This window comes from Girardinichthys multiradiatus, chromosome 21, assembly GCF_021462225.1.
Source record: "Girardinichthys multiradiatus isolate DD_20200921_A chromosome 21, DD_fGirMul_XY1, whole genome shotgun sequence".
NCBI lineage: Eukaryota > Metazoa > Chordata > Actinopteri > Cyprinodontiformes > Goodeidae > Girardinichthys > Girardinichthys multiradiatus.
The window spans coordinates 20,629,468-20,655,693 of NC_061813.1; the positions used below are offsets into that span (position 1 = coordinate 20,629,468).

General features: G+C 38.7%; 1 protein-coding gene across 2 annotated transcripts in view; it reads right to left on the reverse strand.

The window, feature by feature from the left end:
- Positions 1–693: 693 nt before the first annotated feature.
- sema5a (sema domain, seven thrombospondin repeats (type 1 and type 1-like), transmembrane domain (TM) and short cytoplasmic domain, (semaphorin) 5A) overlaps positions 694–26,226 on the reverse strand; it is a 242,647-nt gene continuing 217,114 nt past the window's right edge. Inside the window, exons 17-23 of one of the 2 annotated variants that reach the window (XR_007035752.1) lie at positions 23,604–23,813; positions 16,676–16,846; positions 16,310–16,465; positions 12,990–13,034; positions 9,318–9,529; positions 3,253–3,500; positions 1,971–2,106 (exon numbers count right to left, since the gene is read on the reverse strand). Coding sequence is in view for 1 of the 2 variants with exons in the window: in XM_047349930.1 (XP_047205886.1) it covers positions 1,987–2,106; positions 9,318–9,529; positions 12,990–13,034; positions 16,310–16,465; positions 16,676–16,846; positions 23,604–23,813 (914 nt within the window). In the remaining variant the exon portion in view is untranslated. Of the gene's footprint in view, positions 2,107–3,252; positions 3,501–9,317; positions 9,530–12,989; positions 13,035–16,309; positions 16,466–16,675; positions 16,847–23,603; positions 23,814–26,226 lie in introns of both variants that reach the window. The other variant, XM_047349930.1, reaches the window with a different exon arrangement.

Below are 26,226 nucleotides of genomic sequence, written 5' to 3' on the forward strand. Positions count from 1 at the left end.
ATGAAACATGATAGTGGCAGCATCATGCTGTGGGGATGCTTTTCTTCAGTAAAGATGGGAAAGCTGGGCAGACTTGAATGGAAAATGAATGGAACTAAACATATGGCAATCGTTGAAGAAAATCTGTTAGAAGCTTTAAAAGACTTGAGAACAAGTAGATATCTTCTCATGCCATCAACAAAGCCCTGCTAATGACCCAATTATTTGATTTGGGTGTGCTGCAGCAGAGACACATCTAAAAAGTGAGGAACAACAGCCCTTGAGAACTGGAGTTTAAGATCAGCGGTTTAGACCATTGTATATTCTTGTGTTAGAATGGCCTTCTCAAAGTCCAGACCAAATCCACTTAGGAATCTATGGCAACATTTTGAAAAAAAAAAATATGTTAAGACTTTCTACAAAGTCTTGACTCTGGGGGGGCTGAATACAAATGCAAACCATATATTTTAGATTTTTATTTGTCAAAAGGTTTGAAAATCATTTTCACATTGTCTCATTTTCTTTCCACTTTACAAATATGCCTTATTTTATGCTGGTCTGTCATATAAAAGACATTGAAGTTTGTGGTAGTACATGACACAATTAGAAACGTTTAAGTGGGATCAATACTTTTGCAAGGCACTTGTATGCGGGAACTAGCCACCGCAAAAATCCAGGTACAAGTTTTAGATTACCATTTTCAAGTAAGCTATCTTCACCTAAACAAAAATTAACATTTATTAGATCAATATCAAACAAAACTTTACAAGTAGGAGTACAGATGATTGAATCCGTCAGTCACCATAGACAAGTCTTGTAGGAAGCTATTTTAATTAATGCACCAAAACACAAACAAACAAGTAAAAATAGTTAGTTGCAACTGAACCAAAAGAAACCAAGTAGATTTAAAAAAAGAAAGGTTACTGTACACGGGTAGCACTAAAGCTGGGATTCAGGAAAACAGTACTTGCTACTCTCCACCTGTAGAATTAATGCTAATAACATTCTCTGCTTTCACAAACACATATTTAACTCAGAAGCCAAACAAATTGTGAACACTATCAAAATTCAAAAACAACTTTTTTTTTCTTTTTCTTTTACAAAATATTTATAAAAAGTATAATGGTAATGACTTAATTGATTCAACCTGCTATGAATATCCCAAATAATTGCCAAAATGGAGACACAATGCTGTTTTTCTTTTTAAAAGATGTTCTCTAAACACTTGAAACAATGAGTAAATGCATAGAAAATCTAGACATTGGCTTCAAATGTCAGTTTCTGTACAAAAACATAAAAAAGGAAAAACATATCTTACAATAATAGCTTGGTTTTTTTCTAGCTGCTGGAAAAATAATAAAGCAAAATAAAACAATAACATAAACAATGTTGACCACAGACATCAAATATCTACATCCTGATTCTATGAGTGGAGTTGGACATTTGATCCAACTGTCAGGTTGGACTTTACTGTTGAAGTAAATGGTTAAAACCACAGGTCATTCCTACAGACCATTTGTTTTAGGACTTCTGAAGCTAATCTCATAACTGAGAGCAGCATAAAAACTGCCTCTAGAACCCTGGAATGTGATCCATCATGCAAATTGCAATGGAACAGCAGAGCAAACACATCAGATGAAGTCATGCAAAGTAATTTGTAGTCATTTTCCATTGTTACTAATACAGGTCTGTCTTAGGGACATCAGGAAAAACATTAGGTGGGATGACACTCCCCAAAGTATCCACAGCATTGGATATCCAGTTCTACATTTCTCTTTGCTAGTCCAGCTTTTCCAAGTGTACCCCAAGGCACCTGAGAGAAAGTGGGCATTTCCTTCTATTGGCAACACCAGAGTGTTCGCGTCTTCGTTACATACCAGTTGCCACTGAGTCTCAAAGCAGAACTACCCTACATAAGGAGTTAAAAATCTCAATACAAAGCACAAGGAAAGTTGAATCAGTCAAAATAGACAACAGGGTAATGATCCCTCCTGTAGAAGTCTGGTGTTAATAGTCATCATAGGTGTTCAGGTCGGAGAAGTATGCATTGGTATAAGTCTTCCCGGCAAGCTGTGGGTTGAAGTACTTATTCCTTTCCTCCAGAATCAGATTATTTTTGTTGAAGCCCTGTAAATAAAGAAAAAAAACAAAAAAATAGATGGAGAGGAGAAATGTATAGGAGTCAGAATTGGCATTTTTTGGCAACATATGGATCAAGTGATTATTCAGCCCAAATGGCAAGGTAAAAGTAAATCCAAAGGAGCAACATAAATCAATGGGTGACTGCTCGGTGAATGGAACATACATTTCACTGAGCAAGGTCAGTGCATTTGCAAACAGGCTGGAAAAATGAGAAGTCACCACAGGGCAAAATTATTTTGATGCACACCCGAAAGTCCACCTCTGTCATCTCTAATACCCAGCATCAGCGTTTTTTATGGCTCTCAGATTGTCAGTCCTCCAGGACAATCAAAGCCATAAAAATCGATCAAAGGCGAATCACATTTCTGTTAAACAATAAGGAAGAACCATTGGGGGGGGGGGGCATCTTGTCTGTACCTGCATGACGCAGTAAATATGGAACAAGCTTCTGATGTGCTGCTCAGTACAACATCAGCCATTTGGCAAATAGATGTGTTCATATCCAGTCTGTTGTAGTGGGAAGTGTGATAGGAGTCCCTCGGGGCAGTGTAATTGAACACTTGATGTTGCTGCATTTACAGCTGATGGATGTTTCCGACAAGTGTGCCGGGCAAAAAAACTCATATTTTGCTGTGTTACCATTATGTGATTTGCAAACAAAGGGAAAGCAATCAGCTCTCCAGCAGCACCAAAGACGGTTATGTATCTCTGCAAGTGTCTGCTTGGCTGCCTTTAACCAGCTGTGCAGCAGTGCTTGTTAGCATCATCTATGTTATATTCTTGCTTTAAACATGTTTATAATAGCCGTAAGAATGATTAAGTTAGAGTTCTTGGTGCAGCAGACACAATTTGCCTGAACAATAAAGTGCTGTTAGTGATAGAGAAGTAACAGAGGAGGTTAATAAACCAACATTACAGTGAGATTACCCTCTCAGCCCATCAAATTAACCGATCAATTAAAACTACAGCATAACATGAAGGACAAACAGAAAAAGACATGCAAATGTAAGCATAAAAAGGAAAGGGCACACTGCCTTCTCGCAAGCTGGTAGAGAGAAGGGAGGCAGCCAGGATGGAAGGATGAAGGGGGTCGGAGCAGAAAAAGAAAAACTAGAGTGCTGTACTCCCAACCTGCCACACACAGGAAGTGCCACAGGAAGTGGAAGGGCAGGGCACGTTGGGGAACAGGAAGTAGTACTGGATGAGAGGGTCAAAGAGTAGTTGGGGTTTGGAGTGGGTAGTCAAGAAGCGGGATGTTGTTGAGGTCAGGAGGTTGGTTAGTAGAAAATCTCCAGTCCACGCATAGACACCCCCATGTTAGCAGAGAGAGGCTGGTGCGTGGCAGGGTCGTCCAGAGGCAAGAGTACCGACACGTCTGGCTGCAGGAAGGAGAGGAACGGGCAAGAATCATCCTCAAAAAAAAAAAATGCAAAGACCATATTTCATCTAAAAGGAGCCTTAGAAATATGATAAATATATACAGTGCTCTGAAAATGTATTTTCCTTGTTACAGATTTCTTCGGTTTTATTTTTTCTGGCACATTTGAATTTTTTAGCTCAAACCAATCTTGTTAACCATGAATTAACTGTAAATAACCACATTTTTGGAAAGCTGACAACACTTGCCACGCCCAGGCCTGATAACTGCCAGACTTGTAGAATCACAAAATTACTTAAGCAGAACTTATCTGACAGCATCAAGTAGGTTACAAAATCATAAAAAAAAAGCAACACACCATGCCCTAATCTTAAGAAATTCAAGAACCAGTGAGAAACAAAATCGTTGAAATTTATTAGTCTGAAAAGGTTACAAAGTCATTTTTTCTACTGAAGTTACTCCAAGAGCTCACAGATGACGCATCCGGGAGGTCAATAAAGGTTAAGGCTCATGATTCAACATTAAGAAAAAGACAATATGGGCATCCATAGTAGAGTGGATTGGCCATAACCACTACTGCCTAAACAGAAAGCAAAAGCCCTATTCACAAAACATCTTTGTGATGCTGAGGACTTTTAGGAAAATATTCTGTGGATTGATGGGTGGAAGGTGTTACTGTTTGGATGATGTAACCCATTACAACTGGTGTAAAAGTAAAAGCATTCCAGAAAAAGAACATCATACCAGTCAAACATAGTGGCGGTAGTGTAATGGTGTGACAAAAAAGCAAAAGAGAAGAAATCTGTAAGGGGGCCAATACTTTTTCAATGCACAGTAAGTGCAGTTAAATCCTCCAACAAACCTGAAAGGTGTTTACCTCTTCGTGCATATAGATGATGAGTAATGTGGCTTGAATTAAAAGTCAGAACTATAAGAAAAGGATGCCTATTATGGCTTTTCAAACTTATTAGTTGAAACTTTACTGCAACATAAGGTTGTTTAGGCTCTCTGATTGAGAGTTGGAAACAGAATGTGTTCTTGGAAAATGACTCATTACTCACTTGTCACACAGCTTCTTTTGTATTTTCACACCGACTGTCTAAATTCATATCTGCCTCTATCTGCAACTGCGCTGACTGAATTATGCTCGATGCTCTTGACTCTAATTGTATGACAGATGAATCCCATCTCTAAAGTCTTCAAGACGTTACATTCACAGAAGTTTGCTCCAAGCCAAAGGAGCTGCTTGGGTTTTAACAAAACTACAAAACATTTACATATATGCAAAATACTTTTGCAAACAGAGATTAAAGTATTTACTTAGCTGAGTTCATGAGAGTTACTCTGAGAGTATACAGCCTCAACTAATAAATGAGAAGCAAACCTGGCATATTTGTCAGAAAAAATACTAGAATCCAGTTAACTATAAGAGTAGACTGGATAAGATTGCCAGTTATAGCTAATGTATTTTTTCTTTTTATGTGGGGAAATCACCATATTTGGGCAAAAGAAAAGACCTATAAAGTTTTCCCAGGATCTTCTTCCATCCATGCTTACTGAATGAGTCCATTGTTTCCGTTTATCATTTCCTTTACCCCAGTCTGTAGATCAAACTTTGACCATGTGTGTATTGAAGACACATTAAATTCAAACTTGCACCCAATTCTTGTTTTTGAAATTCATTTGTTTGTTGTTTGATCTTTCTCACTCTTTAAAAAAAAAAAAAGTGTATAAGAGGTGTAAACTTCAATCAGACTTTATCTTTAGCCTTGTTTGACTTAACGAGTCAGCTAAAACTAAGTTACACGTAAATAAAAGGGAATGGATTTTTGAGATTTAGGGTTGGGCAAGATGACATAAACATCATAGGACATTTAGGACCTTTTCAAAAAGGTTGTTTCCGTTTCTGCAATTTTTCAAGTTTGTGTCACGTTCAACTGACATTAACTAAGTACATACTTAAGACTTGGAAGTATACTCAGTCCCACCCTGCTGTGACCAAAACATATTCTTCAATATAAAAAGTAAACACGACAACACTCAAATAAAGTGCTCTCCAAATGTTTATGAAGCTAAGGCAGAAGGAGGAAAATAAAAAGGATCTTTTCCAGAGCCTAAAACAGCAAAGGCAGAATATGCCTGATGGATGATGCATTGCCTCACAGAAATGTTCATATCCCATTTTCATATTTTGTTGCCTTTTATGTGTTAAAACAACACAAAGTGGGGCATAATTGTGAGGAGGCAAGAAAAGGATACATGTTCTTCAAGATCTTTCACAAAATAAAATCTAAAAAAGGGGGGTGTGCATTTATTTACAGCTCCCATGATTTATTACTTGGGTACTGATCTCTGTTTTACTGATCTATGCTGATTGATGCTATCTTGATTGACATTTAGGTGGATGACCACATCTCGGTGGGTTTGCAGTTATGTCACACTCTATAGTTTTAGATGATTAAAAAAAGATTGTTGCTCCATTAGATGTTCAAAGCTGGGATATTGACTTATAAACTGACCCTGCTTCAAAATCCCCCACAACTTATTCACAGACCTGTCTACCTTGTTCCTTGGTCTTCATGATGTTGTTTATTCACTAATGTTCTCTAACAACGTCTGAGGCCGTTACAGAGCAACAATATTTATAGTGAGATTATATCATACACAGATGGACTCCATTTACTAATTAGAGAAATTCTGAAAACAGTTTGTACCGGATTTTGTTTAGGGGTATTAGAGTAAAGGTGGCTGAATACAAACACTGGCCACACTTTTCATATTTTTATTGTAAAAACTGTAGAAAACCATGTATCCTTTGTCTTCCTCTTCCCAATTACGTGCCAATTTATGTTGGTCTATCACAGCTTTACCTAGTTGTCATCATGTTCTAAATGTATACAAAAATCTTGACATCACCTGCATCTATTTTGCTCTAATATAATAGTTTTTCACACTCTGTCTGTTACAAAGTTTAAAATGCTAATACTACTAAAAATTAAAACTCCTCTTTGCTGCACAACAAGATAGATTAAATGCATTTTAGTTAAGGTCCAAAATCAAGTACACATCAGTAAGTTTTTTTAAAAGGGTTTGTCTTTGGCCTTTGTGTATTAAATAAAATACTTATTTATGGACTTATTTCCGTTTTACCTGGTTAATATAACATTTGTTTAAATGGTCAACGTTTGACAAGATTTATCGCCTCTAAAACCAATTTTCTAGGTAAAAACTGCACTTACTGTTGAGACACTTCACTCCTGTTGGGACCCCAGCCATGGAGGCAACATGATAAGAACTTTTCTGGAACTTTCAAAATAAATTGCATTAACCTATTTCCAGCACAGCCAAAAACGGGGTAACAGCGGATTTCCCATGACGTCACTGTCCGAATAAAAAGCCCGCATTTGCAACAAAGTGACCTCTTCCACGCAGGTCCCCAGAGGAACTGGACGGAGGGACACAGCGTGCTAATGTCTCTTTGCTGGCAAACAGACATAACTCTCCAAACTGGATCCAAGAGTGTCATACGATCCCGCGATCATATGCACTAAGTTAAATAGGAATGAATTGCTGTTTATGTACCCGGTATTCATTCATGAACGGGGGTAATTAAAGTACAAGCGTTGCTTGACTTTTCTCTGAGGTCTACAGAAGCATACAGTGTTCCAGAGTTCCCAGCAGAGACCTTGTCTCTACGACGGTGAGTGGAGCAGTTTTCGCGGTCTGAAGGAGGGACGACGGGACCACATCACCATGGTTACAGCTGTAATGTGCAGTTTGGCCGGTCGGCAGAGCGAGCCGCCCCACCCCACAGCTACGGAGGTTAGCTGCAGTTAACCCTTTGTTCACTGTGGATGCTTCCTTCAACTTCGTCACCCGGACAACTCTTCCTCAGCACGGTTCACGTATAAGGTTGTGTTTTGGGTAGAGAGAAGTAATTTAGAATTAAATAATCTAAACATTTTTCGTTTTATGACGTTTGATTTTGTTTGTGTTGAAACTCAGCCATCTTAGTGCTAGCAGATTATCTGCTCAGCACATGTGCTCAGTTTATGTGTTCTGTGTGGTTTTTTTTTTAAGACATTTTTAAGACAAACTTTATTTAAAGGATGATTTTAAACACAGAAGATCAGCCATAAAGCGACGTCCACGCTTATGCATTTTAACCCTTTTATTAATGGTATTTTAAAGGTATGTGTTTGATTCTGATGATAAGCTATAAGCTTCTTTTGTGAGCTTTAACCGCTAACAGCTAAGAACACGTGGTTGCCTGCTAAAGATCATTCACCCAAAAAGGTTGTTAGTTTTCAATCTAGTAAAAATAATATTTCCCTAAAATTATTTTACTAAACTTGATAACTAACACAATTAAGCCCATTTCTCAAAGATTTGGTTCTTATTCAAAATAATATTTCTTTAAATATTATTTTAATAAATAAAGGCAGCTAAGGAGACGCCGTTGAGAATTGGTCATCAAGAAGTTTGGTTTTATTCAGCAGATCATTCTTCAAAACATTATTTTATTAAAATAATATTTTTTCTGATCTTGAATTGTGAATGGTTGTCTAAAGGTATGCCAATTATTGCCTAAGTTGGTTCCAAGACTAACTTAATTTCACTTCCAGATTCTTCAAGATAATCCTTGGTTCTCAAACATAAACATTGCATGGTAATGTTGCATCACTCTTTCGGTCATGGTTTTCAACCGTCTTTGATCAACTTGTTTATATTGTACATAGCCCATTAGTCTTCCTTATTCTTTCATTCTGCCTGGTAGTTTAGTTGGATTGTTTTAGCATAGTAAAGAGTTTGTTGATTGAAATATGTTTGACTTTGAGTTGACTTAATTTTGTTAATAAATTCTTGTATTTTAAGAAATTGCGTGAATTCATTCCATGTGTGTGCAGAGTTTTGCTGTTCAATAATGTCAGAGCTTGGCTCATCCCTTTCAATGTTGTCCTAATACCACCACCTTATTGGGCTGGTATTCACAGGACAACCCTTAACAGACCAAAATATTATTTAATAATATATTAAAGTATTAATGTTAAATATTAAATAATATATTCATATTTGTAATCACAACACTCCTGTATCACAGTTAAAACCCTAGAGTGTCTGTGGAGTAGCGCTAATCACCATCCCATTCTGGCCAAACAGCCTGAATGTGTCATGTGTCATGATGCTGGAATTAAAGATTTATTGCCTCTAAAACCAGTTTTGTGGGTAAAAACTGCACTTACTGTTGAGACACTTCACTCTTGTATCACAGTTAAAACCCTAGAGTGTCTGCGGAGTAGCGCTAATCACCTGCCCATTCTGGCCAAACAGCCTGAATGTGTCAGTGGATAAGAGGGTATTTGTGCCAGAAAACTACCTGGACCACTTCAAATGGCTTTGATACTTCTAACTATCTGCACTTTAGAACGCAATAATGACCCAAAAAGGTGGTCAAACCACAGGGCACCTTTGCTGAATATATATAATATCGGATAGCTAAGGAGAAAGCAGTGTAACACAACTGAAACAGAACAGATCTACACACTGAGACAGATGCAGAGAGGACGAACGCACAACTGCCTACCTTTTACGTTAACAAAGAGTGTCAGAGAGTGACAGGAAGGGGTGTGACAGTGACGGTCATGCAGTAAGAAAAGTATTTCATCACAGCTGACACTGTCAGAAGAGGCACTGATCACTGACTCAAAGGGGGTGTGTGACAACCATTGATTAGACCAAACTAATCTTTGCCTCTGCATATGTGAACATTAGTCATATTCTGACCCACGGTAAACCCAGGGCATATCTGTCTACAGACCTTGATGGCTTCCACAGTGTCGTATTTGTCCAGTTTGTTGATGTGGTTGGTGATGCTGGTATTGAGCGGGGCGGCGGAGATGGGGTGGATGACGGTGGCATCGTGGGACTGTTGCTGGTAACGCTGGCAGTAAGAGTAGACGACCAGGGTGACCAGGCAGCCAAGGATGGAGCTGCTGAGGCCCACGGCGATCATGTGGAAAACATTGAAATCTGAAAGGGGAAGGTGTAAGCATGAGGCTGATGGTAATTCTGAAATAATTCATGTAACATTTGGCCCTTCTACAATGAAAACTTAAAAAAGGGGCTATAATATTTATAACTTCCTTTTCTGCTTTCTGAATATGAATTCATGATCATAAACCTGTCGACACAAACTAAGTCAATGTCCACTCTGTATACACTAAGTCTGGGTCAAGTTTCTAACTCTTTTTAACATTATGTTAACATCTGGGTCAGTGTAAGACATGATAATGACGAAGGTTTTTGTATTTAAATGATTCATTCAAAATCCTGTAGAAATGAAAAGTATAAATTCAAAAATATGCAAAATATGCAATTTTTGATGTCTGTGTTTAGTGTTTTATAAGATCAAAACTAACTGATTGTTTATCCAGTCAGAGAAAATCTGCACTGCATGCAGCAACTCTGCAATGTGTCTTGCAAGCTAAGTCAAACATGAGACTGGATTGAACGGGTACCTCACAAACCCCACTGCCAGAGTCACTGCAAGACTGAAATATTATGAACAAGAGATCAAAAAGATAACTCAGTTCAAAGAAAAGATCCAAGCCACCCAAGAAGATGACAAATAAAGCTTAACTGAAGAGCACAGTGAAGATGGCAGACAAGAACAAAAACCCGACCACAGAACTGATTCAGACATAACAAGTTATGACTTCATTCAGTCCAGACTCACTGGCAACCATCTTTACAATCGGGTCATATTTTTGGGATGGACTGTACAGTAAGATCAGCTTCCTCGGTCCCCACAGTTCAAGGAACCCTGTCCACCAGCGTAACCATCGACCAATGTCTTTCTTCTTCTGGACTGCCTTGGGGCATGGTATCACGACCAGTCTTGATCCATGCTTTATCTTTGAACAGTAGTATACATCATCCCTTTGGAGGTGGTTTGTTAGCTGACTTTCTAGGGTCTCTTCTGATTGCTCTTGGTTGGAACTGAGGAACATTTTCTTTACTAATGAAGTCCATGTTGAATATCTGTCCCCATATAGCAGCAACTCAGTAGGGACACGGTGTAGTTCTGATCGTGTTGATTTCGGTTGTTCTGATGATGGGAGTGGTCCTTTAGCTCACTGCTCCGTCAGTTCCTGCGTTTCAATCTCTTCGTCCATCGCTACGTCTTTGTCGTCTCGAGTTGTCCGTCTCCAAAGCCTCTCAAGGTACCATCGAGTAGGGATGGATTCAGATTATTTGGCTACTAGCTTTACTGTCTGGGTCTGGTCAGCCTACCCTCAATAAAGCCCTATCCTCACCTGCACGCTAAGCAGTTATTGCGAGGGTTGTGACTGACGGCCTTATCAGTCACAGACAACCTCAGTCCCTACCAGGCTGTCGGTCTGACATGACCTCGGTCAGTAATTCATCAGGTAATGTTGGAAGATTCATGTCGTGTCGCACGGCGTCATCCGTGGTGGATGTCTGGGTGACCAGATCCTCCAGTGAGACAAGCTGGTGTTGCTCTTCGTCGTCACCAGCAGAGGTTCGACAGGTGGCGGTCTCGGTAGTTACAGAAGTTTGAATGCTGCTGTTCACAGTGGTGATTGACACCTAGCATCCTTTATCTTCAGTGCCTGGAGGACGCGAATCAGGGGAGCTATGGGTGCCCACAGCAACAATCCTTCCATCGAGTAGATGCGGTGTGGGCAACCAGAATTGATCTTTGGGATCTTCCCAGATGTAACTGATGATAGGGAGATACATTCCCCATGAATGTGTCTGTATCCTAAAGGTGTGCGCAGCAGCCCCGAAGGCCGATGTCCAGGTCACCTTGTATCGTGTCTGAAGAGTTTGGCTCATGGTCATGGGGATATAGGGAAGATCCCCAGGACCCTTTATGTAGAAAAAACTTGTCACTGTAGTATAGTCAACTGCAATAGAGAAACAGTGGTGACACCAGTGGGCTTCAGGCGTAACCCACAGGTATCTGAGCACTGAGGCTGAAATTCCACATCTGGAACAGGAGACTGTGTCCTGGAGAGATATATTGGAGGCCCGTAAGTGGATATTTCAGGAACATAATTTTGACCTGGATAATCACCTCCAGGATTGAAAACTAAATTAAGAGATTTAACTAACTATGGAAGCATGTGTTTCTAGCAAGCGAAATTGAGACTGTAGTGCTAGACTACTTCTCTGTTCCGTCTCTGGGTGGCCAGCCAAGGGGAGCGAAAAAGTGGAAGTTGGGTGTCACTCGTCGAGGCATTGGGAGAAGCAGTTGTGTCATGGAAGAGAGCAGCATAGGTCATAAGCCAAATCATAATGGCTAGATCAGAAGTGAGTTGTAGCCAGTAAAGGAGAGAGAGTACTCCCCATCCTAAGCTCCAAGCCACCAAGCTAGCTAATTTTGTGAGCCAAATCCATTTGCCTTGTCCTTTGAGAGAGAGAAAGAGTTAGTTGCCCTAAATATGTGATGACGCCAAGAGCTAAGAGTGCCTCCATTATTGCAGTTACTATCTTAGCAGGTGCGCGATGGGCGGCATGAGGTCCGCTTAGCAGTATCTCAAGCACTAAGGCAATGGTGTCGACACAAAGCCACAGTGCTACCATCAGGCTTCTGTTCCAGTTGATGTTAACCCTACCCATAAGGGGTAACCCTACCCATAAAGACACAAACAGAGACAACGCCACTTCCCATCTGCGTATCCAGAAATGGCCAAAGATTAGTTTGACATATTCTTGAAGCACAATGAGAAACCGTAATGGTTGGCTGACCGACCAGGACCCGGCGTGGCAGTAGCATAGCCATCCACAGAGAAGAGCATAAAACTCTAATATATATATATCAATCTACTTGATGTTGCAACATGGAAGTTCTAGTAAGGCTGACCTTAAGCCAACAAATATTGAGATATTCAAGTAATACCAACTATGTTGCTTGGAAAAAATCTTAATATGCAGCTATTTTCTTCATACTGCACATAGGCTAAATAAAAACAGCATCTGTAAAAAAAATAAAAAAACAAAACACAAAACTGCAATTATTTGCAGTGCAAAAGCAAACCTAAAACTTTCAACATTTTGTTACAATATAGCCACAAACGTTTCTTATATTTAGAAAACCATATATCACTTTCCTTTCACTGCACAATTATGTGCCACTCTGCGTTAGTCTACAAAGTACATTAAAGTTTGTGCCTGTCACTACTTTTGTAAGGCACTCAATGAATGATTTAAATTTTTAATGCCAATAAGTAATCTCATACAAAAAAAAAATAAGATAATTAATTTAACTAATAACTAAATATGTCTTACTAAAATACAAAAGAAAACTTTATGATAACAGCCCCCAAATAACTTAGTAAATTATTGCAAACTCATACAAAGCTCTGCAAGGCTGAAACAGATTCTTTTTACCCAGAAGATGTGTTAAGCCAGATGCTATATCCTCTCTCCTTCCTTCACACTCACACATACAGACATGAATTACCTCCACAGCGCCTCTCCTCCTGACTGGAGCGTGCAATGGAGACTTCTGAAGGAGAAGAAGAGAAAGCAAAGAAGCAGCGGAGTTAGCACCAAAAACACCTTAACACATGCATCCCTCAATGTTTTTTTCTCAGCAACAACTCATTCTCCTGAAGGTGAGCATGAAAGTAACAGCCGTGCTCAATATAAAGCAGATAATCATTAAAACTCCAAAAGCTAATCAAGGGCTGCAGCACCTTGAGTGGTTTATAAAAAGTATCAGCTCCCATTAGAAGGAAATGAAGTACAAGACATTGCTAATGAACCTTATATGGACTACCTTTCCCATAAAAAGGGATGGATGGTGTGATAAAAATGCAGATGGATAATTCTGTAGAATTTTTTAATGAGGATAATATCCTTATTAATTAATACAGAAAGGTTACAAATATGTGATTCAGTCAAATGTTTGTTCTGTCTCATAATTAATTACCTGATCCGAAGCACTTAAACTTACAGATGGTTGTGCTACTCAAATAAAAACAAAAATACCTTAAAAAATAATCCATCCTTTTTCAACATTTTAGTGTCTCAGTTGTATAATGTGAGGTACAGGTATCCTTTCTTGAAAGGAGGACCTTTAATGATCCTTGTTTAGCAGAGATGCAGGGATCAATTCTTTTCTGTGTCTCACATTACTGACGGTCAATAAGGAGATGCCTGTCTGAGCCATTGTCAATACTAACAGTGTGAGAAAGACAGGAGGGTGTGTGCAGTATATAATGGAGCTCATCATCATGATTAAATTTGATTTCCTTTCTTAACTTGTCCCAATCTTTGTCGTAGACAGCCAACATAGATTTATCAAACAAAAGAGTTGCTCGTTTTTACATTTCTCTGTGTACGACTAATATTTACTGCTATCGTGTGGCTCTAGCAACCTATAACACATCTACACATACTAATACAAAAAAGCTGAAACACGAAGCAATCTGTAAATCATTCGGTTTTTCTTGTGAGAATTAAAAGCCTGGCAGTCCTGATGAGAGCAAAAACAAGATGGTTTCATGAACAGCAGGTTTGCTCTCAGCTACCAGTTGGAATCCGGTTCTGCTGAGTGTTTCTGCATTGTTGATCATGATTGGGGCGGCGGCAGGGGGATTTCACTGATTTTGTTGACAAAAATGTGGAAAAAAAAAAAATCTTGTCAAAAGCCGTCTCTGAAATCGAAAATATCCGCAGTGAATAAACATTCAGCATGGCACTGATTCTGACAAGAAAACTGAAATGCTTTTTTTGTCAAACTAATTTGTGACCAACAATAAATAATCATTTTCATTATCCATTTTTACTAAACATGGGCCAAAAGCGGAAATTATTAGATGGACACAAATATTAAAATAAGCTTACAAGGTAGTTTGGATATCAATTTAAAATAGTGCTAAATCACAAATAAGCTCTCATGTTCCTCAGTGAATTACGTAATTCTTTTCTGTTTGATTTTGATCTTATGGTATGCCATATTATCTTATTTAAAGAGATAATCTACTCTTCTGTGTACATGATGTCATTAAAATATTATGGCTCCTTCTAAAATGCAAATAAGGTTTAATCTAAAGCCAAAGCCCTTTGTTAGTTGCTTGGTAACACATTTTTGATTTAATCCAGTGAATAATTAAATTGAAAATTTTTACACTACATTAAACTAACAAACTGAGGCTCAAAGCAAAACTCCCAACACCCTAAAATAGTTAATGTTTTACTATATGCTTGAGAGTAAAGATAACACCTCAAACACACTTCTTCTAATCATTTAGCAAGTCTTGTACGCTCAAATCCATACTTCCACCCCTATATCTGTTCATCCTTATCTTATCTCTCATTTTTTCTCTCCTCCTATCCACCTTATCCCTGTTTTACACTTTTCATTATCCTCATCCCTCTTCATTACCTCTTTTCTCCCCACACATCCCACTTTCCATTCCCTTTTTATGCCATTTTAACCTCCTTCTCCCTCTTTACGAGCCCATTTTTGTCCCACCAATCCTCCTTATCCATGACCCTATTTCATTTGACTTATCCTTCTCATCCCTTTTTTAAAACTCCCACTAATCATTCTCATGCCCCTTTATGGCCCCTTTTCATTCTTATCCTCCTTCATATCCACAACCCCTGATCCTTCTTTAATACTCAATTTTTCTCATCCTCATCGTCCCACTTTTCAACTCTTTTTCCTTCCTATCCTCCCTGTTTACAACCCTGTTATTTGTCAAATGCTCATTTCTCTTTATGACCCCTTTCATCCCACTCATCCATTTTTATGATCTTATCCCACCGATCCTTGTCACCCCACTCATCCCTCTACTGCTACCTCCTAAATTTGCCATGTTATTTACAGCTAAAAAAGAAACCCCTTCTCTGTCTCCTTCCTCCTAGCCAATAATCACGAGACCCTTCAGATGAAGCCAAACCTTTTGATCTATCCATTTCCTCATTTCTTTAATTACATCAGTGACCTCTTATTGTAGTGGGGCTGTACTTGGTAGTGGAATCATTCTTTCAAATGACAATGAAAAAGTACCTTTTGCCAATGAATAAACGCTTCACATAAGACTCCAATAAAAGTTTCCTAACCCAGTCTCTGTTATGATTGTGAACTAATACTAGAGCTAAAATACATTTGCCTTGTGTAGCAAGAAACTGTGTCTTATTTTGCAAGGTTTTGCTTTACCGGCTGCAATTGTTCATCATCCTCTGGTGTAAGTTTGTTTGGGGAGTTTTACAGTAAGTACTTCTTTTCTTTTTGAACTCTTTTCTCCATCTATTCTAACTTATTTCACTAACTTCAGAATGGCTCTAAATTTTGATAATGACAAAACAAGAAACACTCCCACACGCTAAACACCAAAGATCAGGCTGTCATGGAAACAGTAAAACTCACTCGTTTAACAGGTAAAAACATAATCAAGGAATCATTTCTTCAATTATAGAAAAATCGAGCTTTTTTCATAAACTGACAAGGCTCCAAATATCACTGCAGCAATAAAACAGTAGAGTTCACACCCACAATATAATTGCATCATAGATTCAGGAGTCCTTCTTCACAATTTTTCTAATTCAACCGAAAAGGCTGAATTATCCCTCAACCTGACCTCTAACATACTATGACCTCCCTTAGAGAAATCAATAATGCACTTAATTATCACAGGATTCTTGGAAATAAACTGAATTACTGCTGTGAGCATTAGATGGTGGTGGATATGCTCCTTAACCTGTGTGTTAAATCATGCATTAGTGACATCATAAAGTGCCAACAGAGTGCATCCGAGTGTGTGTTATCACCTGGTATAATATTAGAGTCAGGAGAGCAGGGCCTGGTCTCGCTGCTATTTCCAGAGCATTGGTTTCCAGTGGGGAAAAGGACATCGCAGTGACGTACTCGCAGCTGGGCGCCGCTGGAGTCACAGGGGGACCACTCAGACCAGCTGGACCAGCTCTCTAAAAAACAGCAATGACAGCATGTCTCACAGCCTGCTGAGTGTGGGTCTGCACTGCACTGAATGACTTTGTGTGCATTAGGGATGCATGAGCGCCCTTTGAGTGGCTGAGAAAGACTAAAAAAAAAAAACAATAAACCTGCAACAGAGCGCTGGCTGCATCTAATCTGTCACAAGCTTTTCCCTTAGATGTGAAAATCTTGGTGTGTACCTGGGCAAGCCTGTGTGTTGCATAGTGCCTCCTCTGTGTGGAGTCCCAGGCAGATGTCTCCTCCGTGAGCTGGGGGAGGGTTGCTGCAGGTTCTCGTCCTCATGTAGTGTCCTCCTCCACAAGTCACAGAGCACTTAGACCATGATGACCAGCAAGACCAACTGCCATCCACTAAACCCAGAGGATTAATAAGTATTTAACACTGTAAGATTGCATGATTAACTCAGGTTAACAGGTTATACCTTGGTAATGAATGCAGAACAGGAGGAAACAGCCAATTTTAGAAAGTAAGTTTCAGACTATTTGATTTGTCTTACCAAGATATTGGTCAGATAATTAAGTATTTTTACAATTCGGTGCCAGTCAGAAGTTTACAGACACTTGTCAAGGGCATGAATGGTGTCTGTTGGCATAGTAAAGATCCTGGCATAATTTCAGTTGGATAGTTGACCATTGTTGACCACTGCTCTTCTGTTCTGAAAAACTGTAGAATTTATTTAAATTGATTAGTTTCCTACCACGAACACCCTAAGCTAAGAATACTCCATACATTTTTAACAGGGTAGATGTTGGGGCCGTTCCAGAAGCCTAATGTTCCTTTATCCATTCCATAATCAGTTATGATATATTATTTGGATCACTGAAGACTTGGAACATCAAACTGTGTAAACGTTTCACTTACCTGACATGAAATACTTCTAACAAAAGGTAATTGGTTAGTATGTTTTGGAACAACCAAAGAAAGCTAACATTAAATGGAAAATCCTGGAACTCCAGCATCACTGTCGACAGTGAAGAAAGTTTTACATCAGCATGGACAAAACCGACTAATAAGTAGGCGTTTACTCCAAAATAAACACATATAATAACGACTGTCATTTGCAGCTTCCCACAAGCAAATTAATTCTGAAAAGAGGTTTATGATTAGTCGACACAAAGACTGAGCTATCTGGACTTTGAACGAGTTAAGGTGAGACTTTTAAAGAACACTATTCCAACAGTCAAGCATGGTGGTGGCAGCATCATTCTTAGGTTCTATTTTGCTTTCAGTGGTACAGGCAATGGTACCAGTGGTACAGCTTGCACATAGTTGATTAATTAATAAAGATAGAGGACAAAAAAAAAATAAAGATAGAGGACTACTTCCAAATGCTTCACCATACCTCAGCTAGCTTGTTGATACTGGACTTAACTGGGTATTCGAACAGAACAATGATCTCAAACACTGTAATGAATGAAGTAGGCTGACATTATGCCTTGGCAATGGCTCCAACCTTTACCCAATTGCAAATTGCAGGGTCCATAGCAAATTGAAAATTAACTCTAAAACTCCTAATAAGAAGAGTGATCAAATTGCCACAATTACAGCAGGGTCTTGATGATGGCTACAAAATAAATGTGGTTTCTCCGCAACTCTCTAGGGGACATTTTCTTAGTGGGCCGTACATATACAGGTCCTTCTCAAAAATTAGCATATTGTGATAAAGTTCATTATTTTCTATAATGTCATGATGAAAATTTAACATTCATATATTTTAGATTCATTGCACACTACCTGAAATATTTCAGGTCTTTTAGTGTCTTAATACGGATGATTTTGGCATACAGCTCATGAAAACCCAAAATTCCTATCTCACAAAATTAGCATATTATTAAAAGGGTCTCTAAACGAGCTATGAACCTAATCATCTGAATCAACGAGTTAACTCTAAACACCTGCAAAAGATTCCTGAGGCCTTTAAAACTCCCAGCCTGGTTCATCACTCAAAACCCCAATCATGGGTAAGACTGCTGACCTGACTGCTGTCCAGAAGGCCACTATTGACACCCTCAAGCAAGAGGGTAAGACACAGAAAGAAATTTCTGAACGAATAGGCTGTTCCCAGAGTGCTGTATCAAGGCACCTCAGTGGGAAGTCTGTGGGAAGGAAAAAGTGTGGCAGAAAACGCTGCAGAACGAGAAGAGGTGACCGGACCCTGAGGAAGATTGTGGAGAAGGGCCGATTCCAGACCTTGGGGGACCTGCGGAAGCAGTGGACTGAGTCTGGAGTAGAAACATCCAGAGCCACCGTGCACAGGCGTGTGCAGGAAATGGGCTACAGGTGCTGCATTCCCCAGACCTGGGCTACAGAGAAGCAGCACTGGACTGTTGCCCAGTGGTCCAAAGTACTTTTTTCGGATGAAAGCAAATTCTGCATGTCATTCGGAAATCAAGGTGCCAGAGTCTGGAGGAAGACTGGGGAGAAGGAAATGCCAAAATGCCAGAAGTCCAGTGTCAAGTACCCACAGTCAGTGATGGTCTGGGGTGCCGTGTCAGCTGCTGGTGTTGGTCCACTGTGTTTTATCAAGGGCAGGATCAATGCAGCTAGCTATCAGGAGATTTTGGAGCACTTCATGCTTCCATCTGCCGAAAAGCTTTATGGAGATGAAGATTTCGTTTTTCAGCACGACCTGGCACCTGTTCACAGTGCCAAAACCACTGGTAAATGGTTTACTGACCATGGTATCACTGTGCTCAATTGGCCTGCCAACTCTCCTGACCTGAACCCCATAGAGAATCTGTGGGATATTGTGAAGAGAACGTTGAGAGACTCAAGACCCAACACTCTGGATGAGCTAAAGGCTGCTATCGAAGCATCCTGGGCCTCCATAAGACCTCAGCAGTGCCACAGGCTGATTGCCTCCATGCCACGCCGCATTGAAGCAGTCATTTCTGCCAAAGGATTCCCGACCAAGTATTGAGTGCATAACTGTACATGATTATTTGAAGGTTGACGTTGTTTGTATTAAAAACACTCTTCTTTTATTGGTCGGATGAAATATGCTAATTTTGTGAGATAGGAATTTTGTGTTTTCAGCCCATACTTGCAAGTTTTACCCTTTTTGGAGTAAACAACTCCACAATAAATTCAACCCTGTTCACCCAACTCTTAAAAAACCATTGTATGTTTTTGCTGTATATTCATAAAAAAAAGTGGTTAAAAGGCATCATTAAAAGCCCAGAACTAATAGGACGTTCATTATGCCAATTATGAGTGTATGAAAAGTTGAATGTGATTGTGGTTTTTATATTCAGAAAATTTATTGTATTTATTCTGTTACAGGAAGTGCTTCACCTCTACAGCATTTACAGGCTATAAAGTCTACCAAGAGGTTAACAAAGACAAGTAAAGCTTCCAGATGCACATTCCTGTTCTTCCCTTTGTGCCAAAAAGTATTATTTAACGTGTGTTTATATTTAGGACACCCTGACATACAAACAAACTATTGCATTAAAGTGAACAAAGTAGGTAGAAATAAAAAGAGAAAAGGAATCATAAATATTAGGAAATCATTCCCAATAGCATCAGCTGAGTTAAATATTTCTGTCCAGTCATTGGTTTAACTCTCGTCTCGACTCCTTTTAAAGACTCAAAGATGGCTGGCAGCACTAAACAGGTAATTGAAGTTGCCGAAGCTTTTTGTCATCTCAGTGTAATTTCTCTATTGCAGAGGGACACATAAGTCGATTCTTAGTCCTCGATGATGTATCGCCTCATCGGAGAAGCAGCAGCAGTTAAAACACGGATTCATTTGTTTCCAGAGTAGAAGGATGGAAGGCATAGCACCTTTTCGTCTTCTAGTCTTGCTCAGCAAACTAACACATTGAAAAAAATCAGTGGATTAGCCATGGGAGGATTACAATTGGTTTACCAGCACAGTCTGCCAGCCTCAAAGTAATATCTCACTTTCAGAGGGTGCTAATTGAGTATGCATTAGTATTCATTGCTACTCGGGCTGGGTTAAGCTGGCTCCTTTGGGGGACGGGAGCATGGAGTTGTTCATCAACATGCTGTAACTGTGGTATTATTATAGTCAACATCCAAGAATAGGTGTACTATCTGTATTAACGCACAGATGCTGCACAGAAAAAGAAAATCAAAGCACATTTAGGTGTCCTTTTACTCCCATGGAGCTCTTCAGTCTGCCTGGATGAAGAAAAACCTGCTGCTCTTTGATCTACCCCAAAGCTTACCTCATGAACTACAACACTTGAGCTGCTGTGGAGCTGAACGTTGTGAGTTTCACAGAATTAATTAAAAAAAGTGCTGATGGACGTTCAGGATATTGTGTATTTTATTTGCCCACAGCCTCGAACCAGTTATGAAGACAGATCGATTGTGCTGGGGTTGAATTAGCAAGAGACCAAACCCTCTTTTCTCCACATTGCTTGATTGATAATCATCTGAGACAACATCACACTTGCCTCTTCAGTGGCCGTGCTGAACACCAGGTGGGCCTAATGCCAAACTAAGTACTGGATTTCCATTTAGACAGCTTACTCCCTCGTCAGACAGAGTATTCTTTTAATTAGAAAGCTTCCCCTCTACTTCTTCTGCCAGATGAGTGTTGAAAATACATTGTCTCGGGGCTTTTCACAACAGAATAAGGCCTTCCAATGGCTGGCAACATAATTACACAGCAACAGTAATTACATACTAGAGAGCCAGAGGGATTGTCTCCTTGATTCTTGGTCTAAATTGGAGTCTTCGTCACACATTTTATCTGCAACTGATTTCTTCTTTGGGTTTAAATGATTCTCTAGGTCATTTGTCACTGTTATTCTTTATCCATTAATCAAGAAGAAGAAAGAACATGTAGTTTAAATATAGTGTAGAGTAGTGTGTTTTTTATCTGTAAGAGTTAAAAGAGGATTTGGCATGTTGTTGACTACTGCTCTTTTAATTGGTCTTATCTTTGTGAATCTTCCTTTCCATGTGCCTGCTTTTATTTTTTATTCTAATCTATGTGCGCCTAAGCTGTTAAAGCTAATATAGCAACATGTGTACAAAGTGCCCTACACAATTGTTGATATCCCTCGAACTTTTCTACATTTTTTCCTGTCACAGTCACAAATTTTAATATATTTTAATGGGATTTTATGTGATAGATCAATACAAATAGTGCATGGTAGAAGGAAAATGATTGAAAGTGTAGCGTCAATTTGTATTAGGTCCCCTTTACTCTAGCATTCCTAAATGAGAGAGTCCAGTGTAACACACTCCTTTTAAAACTGGGTTTTTATGACATCAAACATGAGACATTTATCCCATACAATCCAACTAAAAAGAAAAAAAACATATAACTTGTTTCGCATAGGTGTCCTTTGATTTAAAAGCATACAGTTTTTATTAGTAAAAACTATCTGTTTTCTTCCGAAGAAAAGACTTAAATTTTTAACACCATTCCTTAGTCTAAACATGAGGAGAATACAGTAGATTGTTGTCATAAGTAGAACATAAACAGTGCTTGTTGGAACTGCTTGCAACTTGCAACTCTTTCAGTGTTACTATTGGCCCTGGCCATTTTCCATCTCTTCTCAGAGAAACATTTGGATTTTGTCACTTTTGTTGCACATTTTCTCCAATTAGAGATGACTGTCATCACTGTGCCGTGATATAGATACAATGATTTGGAATGTTTTGAACCATTATTCTGACTGATATCTAAAATTAAATCATTTGATAATTTCTATATCCCTCACAAACTGGTGTTTTAGATAAAATAAAAAATGAAAGAAATATAATGAAAATCAGCTGGAAGAGCAGACATTTATTTTAGGTTAAGCAATGATAATGAATCTCACTTTAAGTGATGTTTGGTGTATAAAAACCTGGTTATGGCAGCATTTTTGATTTTTTACATTTTACCCCTAATAGACTGATTTGTTTCTCCGATGAATATTTATGTGTCACATTAAAGTAGGAAAAGTTTTCAAACGATTTATCATTCATTTTTCACTCACAAAAACCTGTCAATTTGACAGAAGTGTGTAAACTTCGAGGCTACGGTCGCTCAGTGGGGAGAGTAGTTGTCTTGCAATTTGAAAGTTGAGGGTTCAATTCCTCTTCCTCTTACCACATGTCAATGCTAAGTAAGTAAGTAAGTAAAATTTTATTTATATAGCACCTCTCAAGACACAGATCACAAAGTGCTTCACAACCCCAAAACCAAATTACAATTGGAATAATATATTTATATATGTAAAATAAAAGAAGATAAGATAAAATCAAAAATAAACTAACCAAACGCAAGCCTAAAAAGATGAGTTTTTTGCTGTTTTTTAAAAGACACCACCGAATCCGCAGTCCTTATACACAAGGGGATAGAGTTCCAGAGTCGGGGAGCTACTGTTGCAAAAGCTCTATCACCCTTAGTTTTCAGCAGGCACTTAATGTCAAGTTGCCGACTGATCTGCGTGTTGGTGTATGAATGTGTGCGATTGGGTGAATGTGGTTTTAGTGTAAAGCACTTTAAGTGGTCAGCATAACTGGAAAGGCGCTATATAAGTTCAGTCCATTTACCATTCTGTACACCACTAATGTGTAATTTAATCTCAGTATAAATATTCTGAGAATACTGGATGTAGATTCCCAATAATATAGAACCTGGTAACCCAAAGTATTTATATGGAAAGATCCCTTAAAGGAAAGGTAAAACATCTTCAAAAAAACAAGAGAACAAATCCAGATATAATGTATTTATGGGATTAGCGGTTCTGTGAATGCCACAGAGGTTTGATACAAAACATGGTGGAGGGTGGATGCATTTCTTCTTGAGAGATAGGATAATTGGTCAAAGTTGTTTGAAGAATGGATGGAGCTGGATACAAGGCAACCTTGGAAGAAAACCTGCACAAGACTTGAGACTGAAAATGAGGTTCACCTTCAAGCAGGACAGTGACCCCAAAAAATACAACCAGAGCTACAATGGAATTATATTTATTTGTAAAACATTTAAAAACCATTTGTCATTTTTATCATTTCTCTTCCAATGCATGATTTTGTGCTACTTTGTGATTGTGGTTATGATGTGACAAAATGTGAAAAAGTTAAAGGAATATAAATACTTTTACAAATCGCCGTACTGTATATTTCATAATGTCCTACCTGGACAGGGAGTGATGTTACACTCCTGAAACTCCTGTGCCGGGCCCAGGCAAGTCTGACCTCCGTACCGCGGCTCCGGGCTGTTGCAGGTCCTCTTTCGGCTCCGAATTCCCCGGCTGCAGTCTCTGCTGCACTGAGACCAGGAACTCCAGGATGACCAGCCACCATTCACAGTGTGGCCAGAGATTCTCCCCAGACGAAGCACTTCACCTGTGAGGTACAGAGATGCATACAAGACTTACAATGAGACACTGCAAATTCTTGGACAGTGTCAATTTGCTTTCGCTGCTTCAATCACTCACAATACCATTTTTGGCTTGTGACAAATAAATGATTCTGACTTTTCCTCTAGTAAAGTAAGAGAATCCCAACCATTTTTTCCTAGAAATTATAGTAGTGTCTTTTCCTAAATTATGTATGACTCTAGAAAATCCATCTGCTTTTAATACCCATTGTAGACAGTTTACATGACAGAAAAATTGTGTTTTAATTGAAAACTCATAAGGTTAGCTGTTTGAGTTGTTATAGAGCTTTTTGAAAGAGCAATTATATGAATGTTTTCAATTTTTTACAAATCGATAAAATGCACAAATAATGTAGCAAATAGTTTTGTCAACAGTGTTTGATCCTTACAATTATTTAAAAATAACAGAGTATGGGCCCAATAATGCCAGCATTTATAAAATCGTTTGGCAAAAATGGAAAACCTCATTTCAGACAAGGATGTTACTGCAAAATTGCAAATTTGTGAGATTTGCTCATGTTTGTATATATTGAGAAAGTTAAGCCTGGAATTCTTCATATCCCTTGCAAATTTATAAGTTATTTTCATTAAAACAAACAGTTTATCTGTGATTAAATTGGTACTGGCATTAATAAATGGTATCATGTACTAATTAAAAAAGAAAATCTGTTTTTGGTGTATATCTGAAACAATACTGCGTCTTCTATTATTTATACTCTTCTCAATAATTAAAAAAAAGCTCTTTGGATGAAGCAAAACCAGTGGTAAGCCAGGAAGCACATAGCAGCTGCAGTCTCAAAAGTGTAACAAAACGTTTCTTGTACTGCTGCCAGCCGGGTGTGTATTATGAAACTGAGGTCTTTGTATGGGGCTAACATAGCCAATTCTTCTGTGATGACAACCCAATGCATCTGTGGGCCATGCAGCAAGGATAGGCTACAACTCCTGTCACCAGGCTCTAGAAATGAAAAATCTTTTTACTTTCTCAGCGAAAAAAACCTTAGGCGTCTGCCCTACCTACCTTAAGGATAGAAAACATTAACTGGAGGAAAGCATAAACTGCACCATATTTTGGTAATGTGCAAGAAATTAACTGAATATGAGCATAATGAAGCCAAAATATAAAACCTTAAAGTACTATTAGAAAGGCTGAAAAACCTTTAAACAAGACCAATCAAAATTATTGTAACTATCGTAAATTATTGTCTGGCACCTAAGACAGAACGAAATTAAGGATAAACAGAAAAATTACAAGATTTGAACTGTGGTCTGTCATTCAATGGATGGAAAGAAAAAAGAAAGAAACATAAAAGTCTGTTTGAAATCTATTTATGAATTTATCTACTTTAAAATCTGTTTCCTCTTTGCACCTAGCATATGATAAACCTTCACTGCATAATATTTATTTTATGCAAAACTACTTTTAGTTAAAGTAAAAAAAAAACAAATAAATAAATATAGCTGTTCAGTACTTATTTTGGCACACCAACTTTGTGTTTGCATATCCTCCACAACATTACTCTCTAACGTATTCCAGCTTGAGTCAACAGTCAACAGCAAAGTCCCAGAGGGTGCACACTCTCACAGAAACTACACCATGACAGTGCATCACCTCTGCTCTCATCAGCCTAATTAAACCCAATTGAGCATGCTCTCATCCCCCCACCCACCACCACCATGCTGTTCACTACACGCAGGGCTGTATATGTTCTTTCTTGATATACTTGGTGTCAAAAAAGCTAAAATGTAAGCTATCATGTATTTCTTTACATTTATTTTCTAAAGATCCTACACAGACATGCACGCTTATCAGACAACATCAGCTGACTAATTAGAGTACTCTCATATGGAAAAAGTCAAGCAGTTAGCTCTTAGATGAAATCTGAAAACATAGTTTCAATTAAACTGTAATTACTGCATGCATTAATCAGCTCTGTAAAAATGGGCCTAGTTTACAGAGGCAGATATCAGGATGATCAGAGAGGGATAGCTTTGAATGAAAAGAGAGAACACATCTGTTTCACTAAATGAGAAATCCCTCTAGTGAGCAGAGTATTACTGTCAATGTACTTCTCTGATGGTTTCCTCTGTCCACCAAACTTCCCTGGTGCAAATAGGTCTGTTTTTACAAAGCATCTTCACACTTTGCACCCGTGCTGTTTTTTTTTGGGTAAGTGGAATATAATTTCACAGCCTTTTTAATCTTTCATTTATTACATACAGTCAATGTCTCACCTAGCTTCCTTATTTCCCCTTTCTTTCTTTGCCATTATTGACCTACTCTACTCTTTCTGTCTCAACTACTTTCGTCATCCTCCAACATAGAGTTGCTGTTTCGTCAGTGTGCTCTTTTCACTGACAGTTACCACGGTGCCCCTG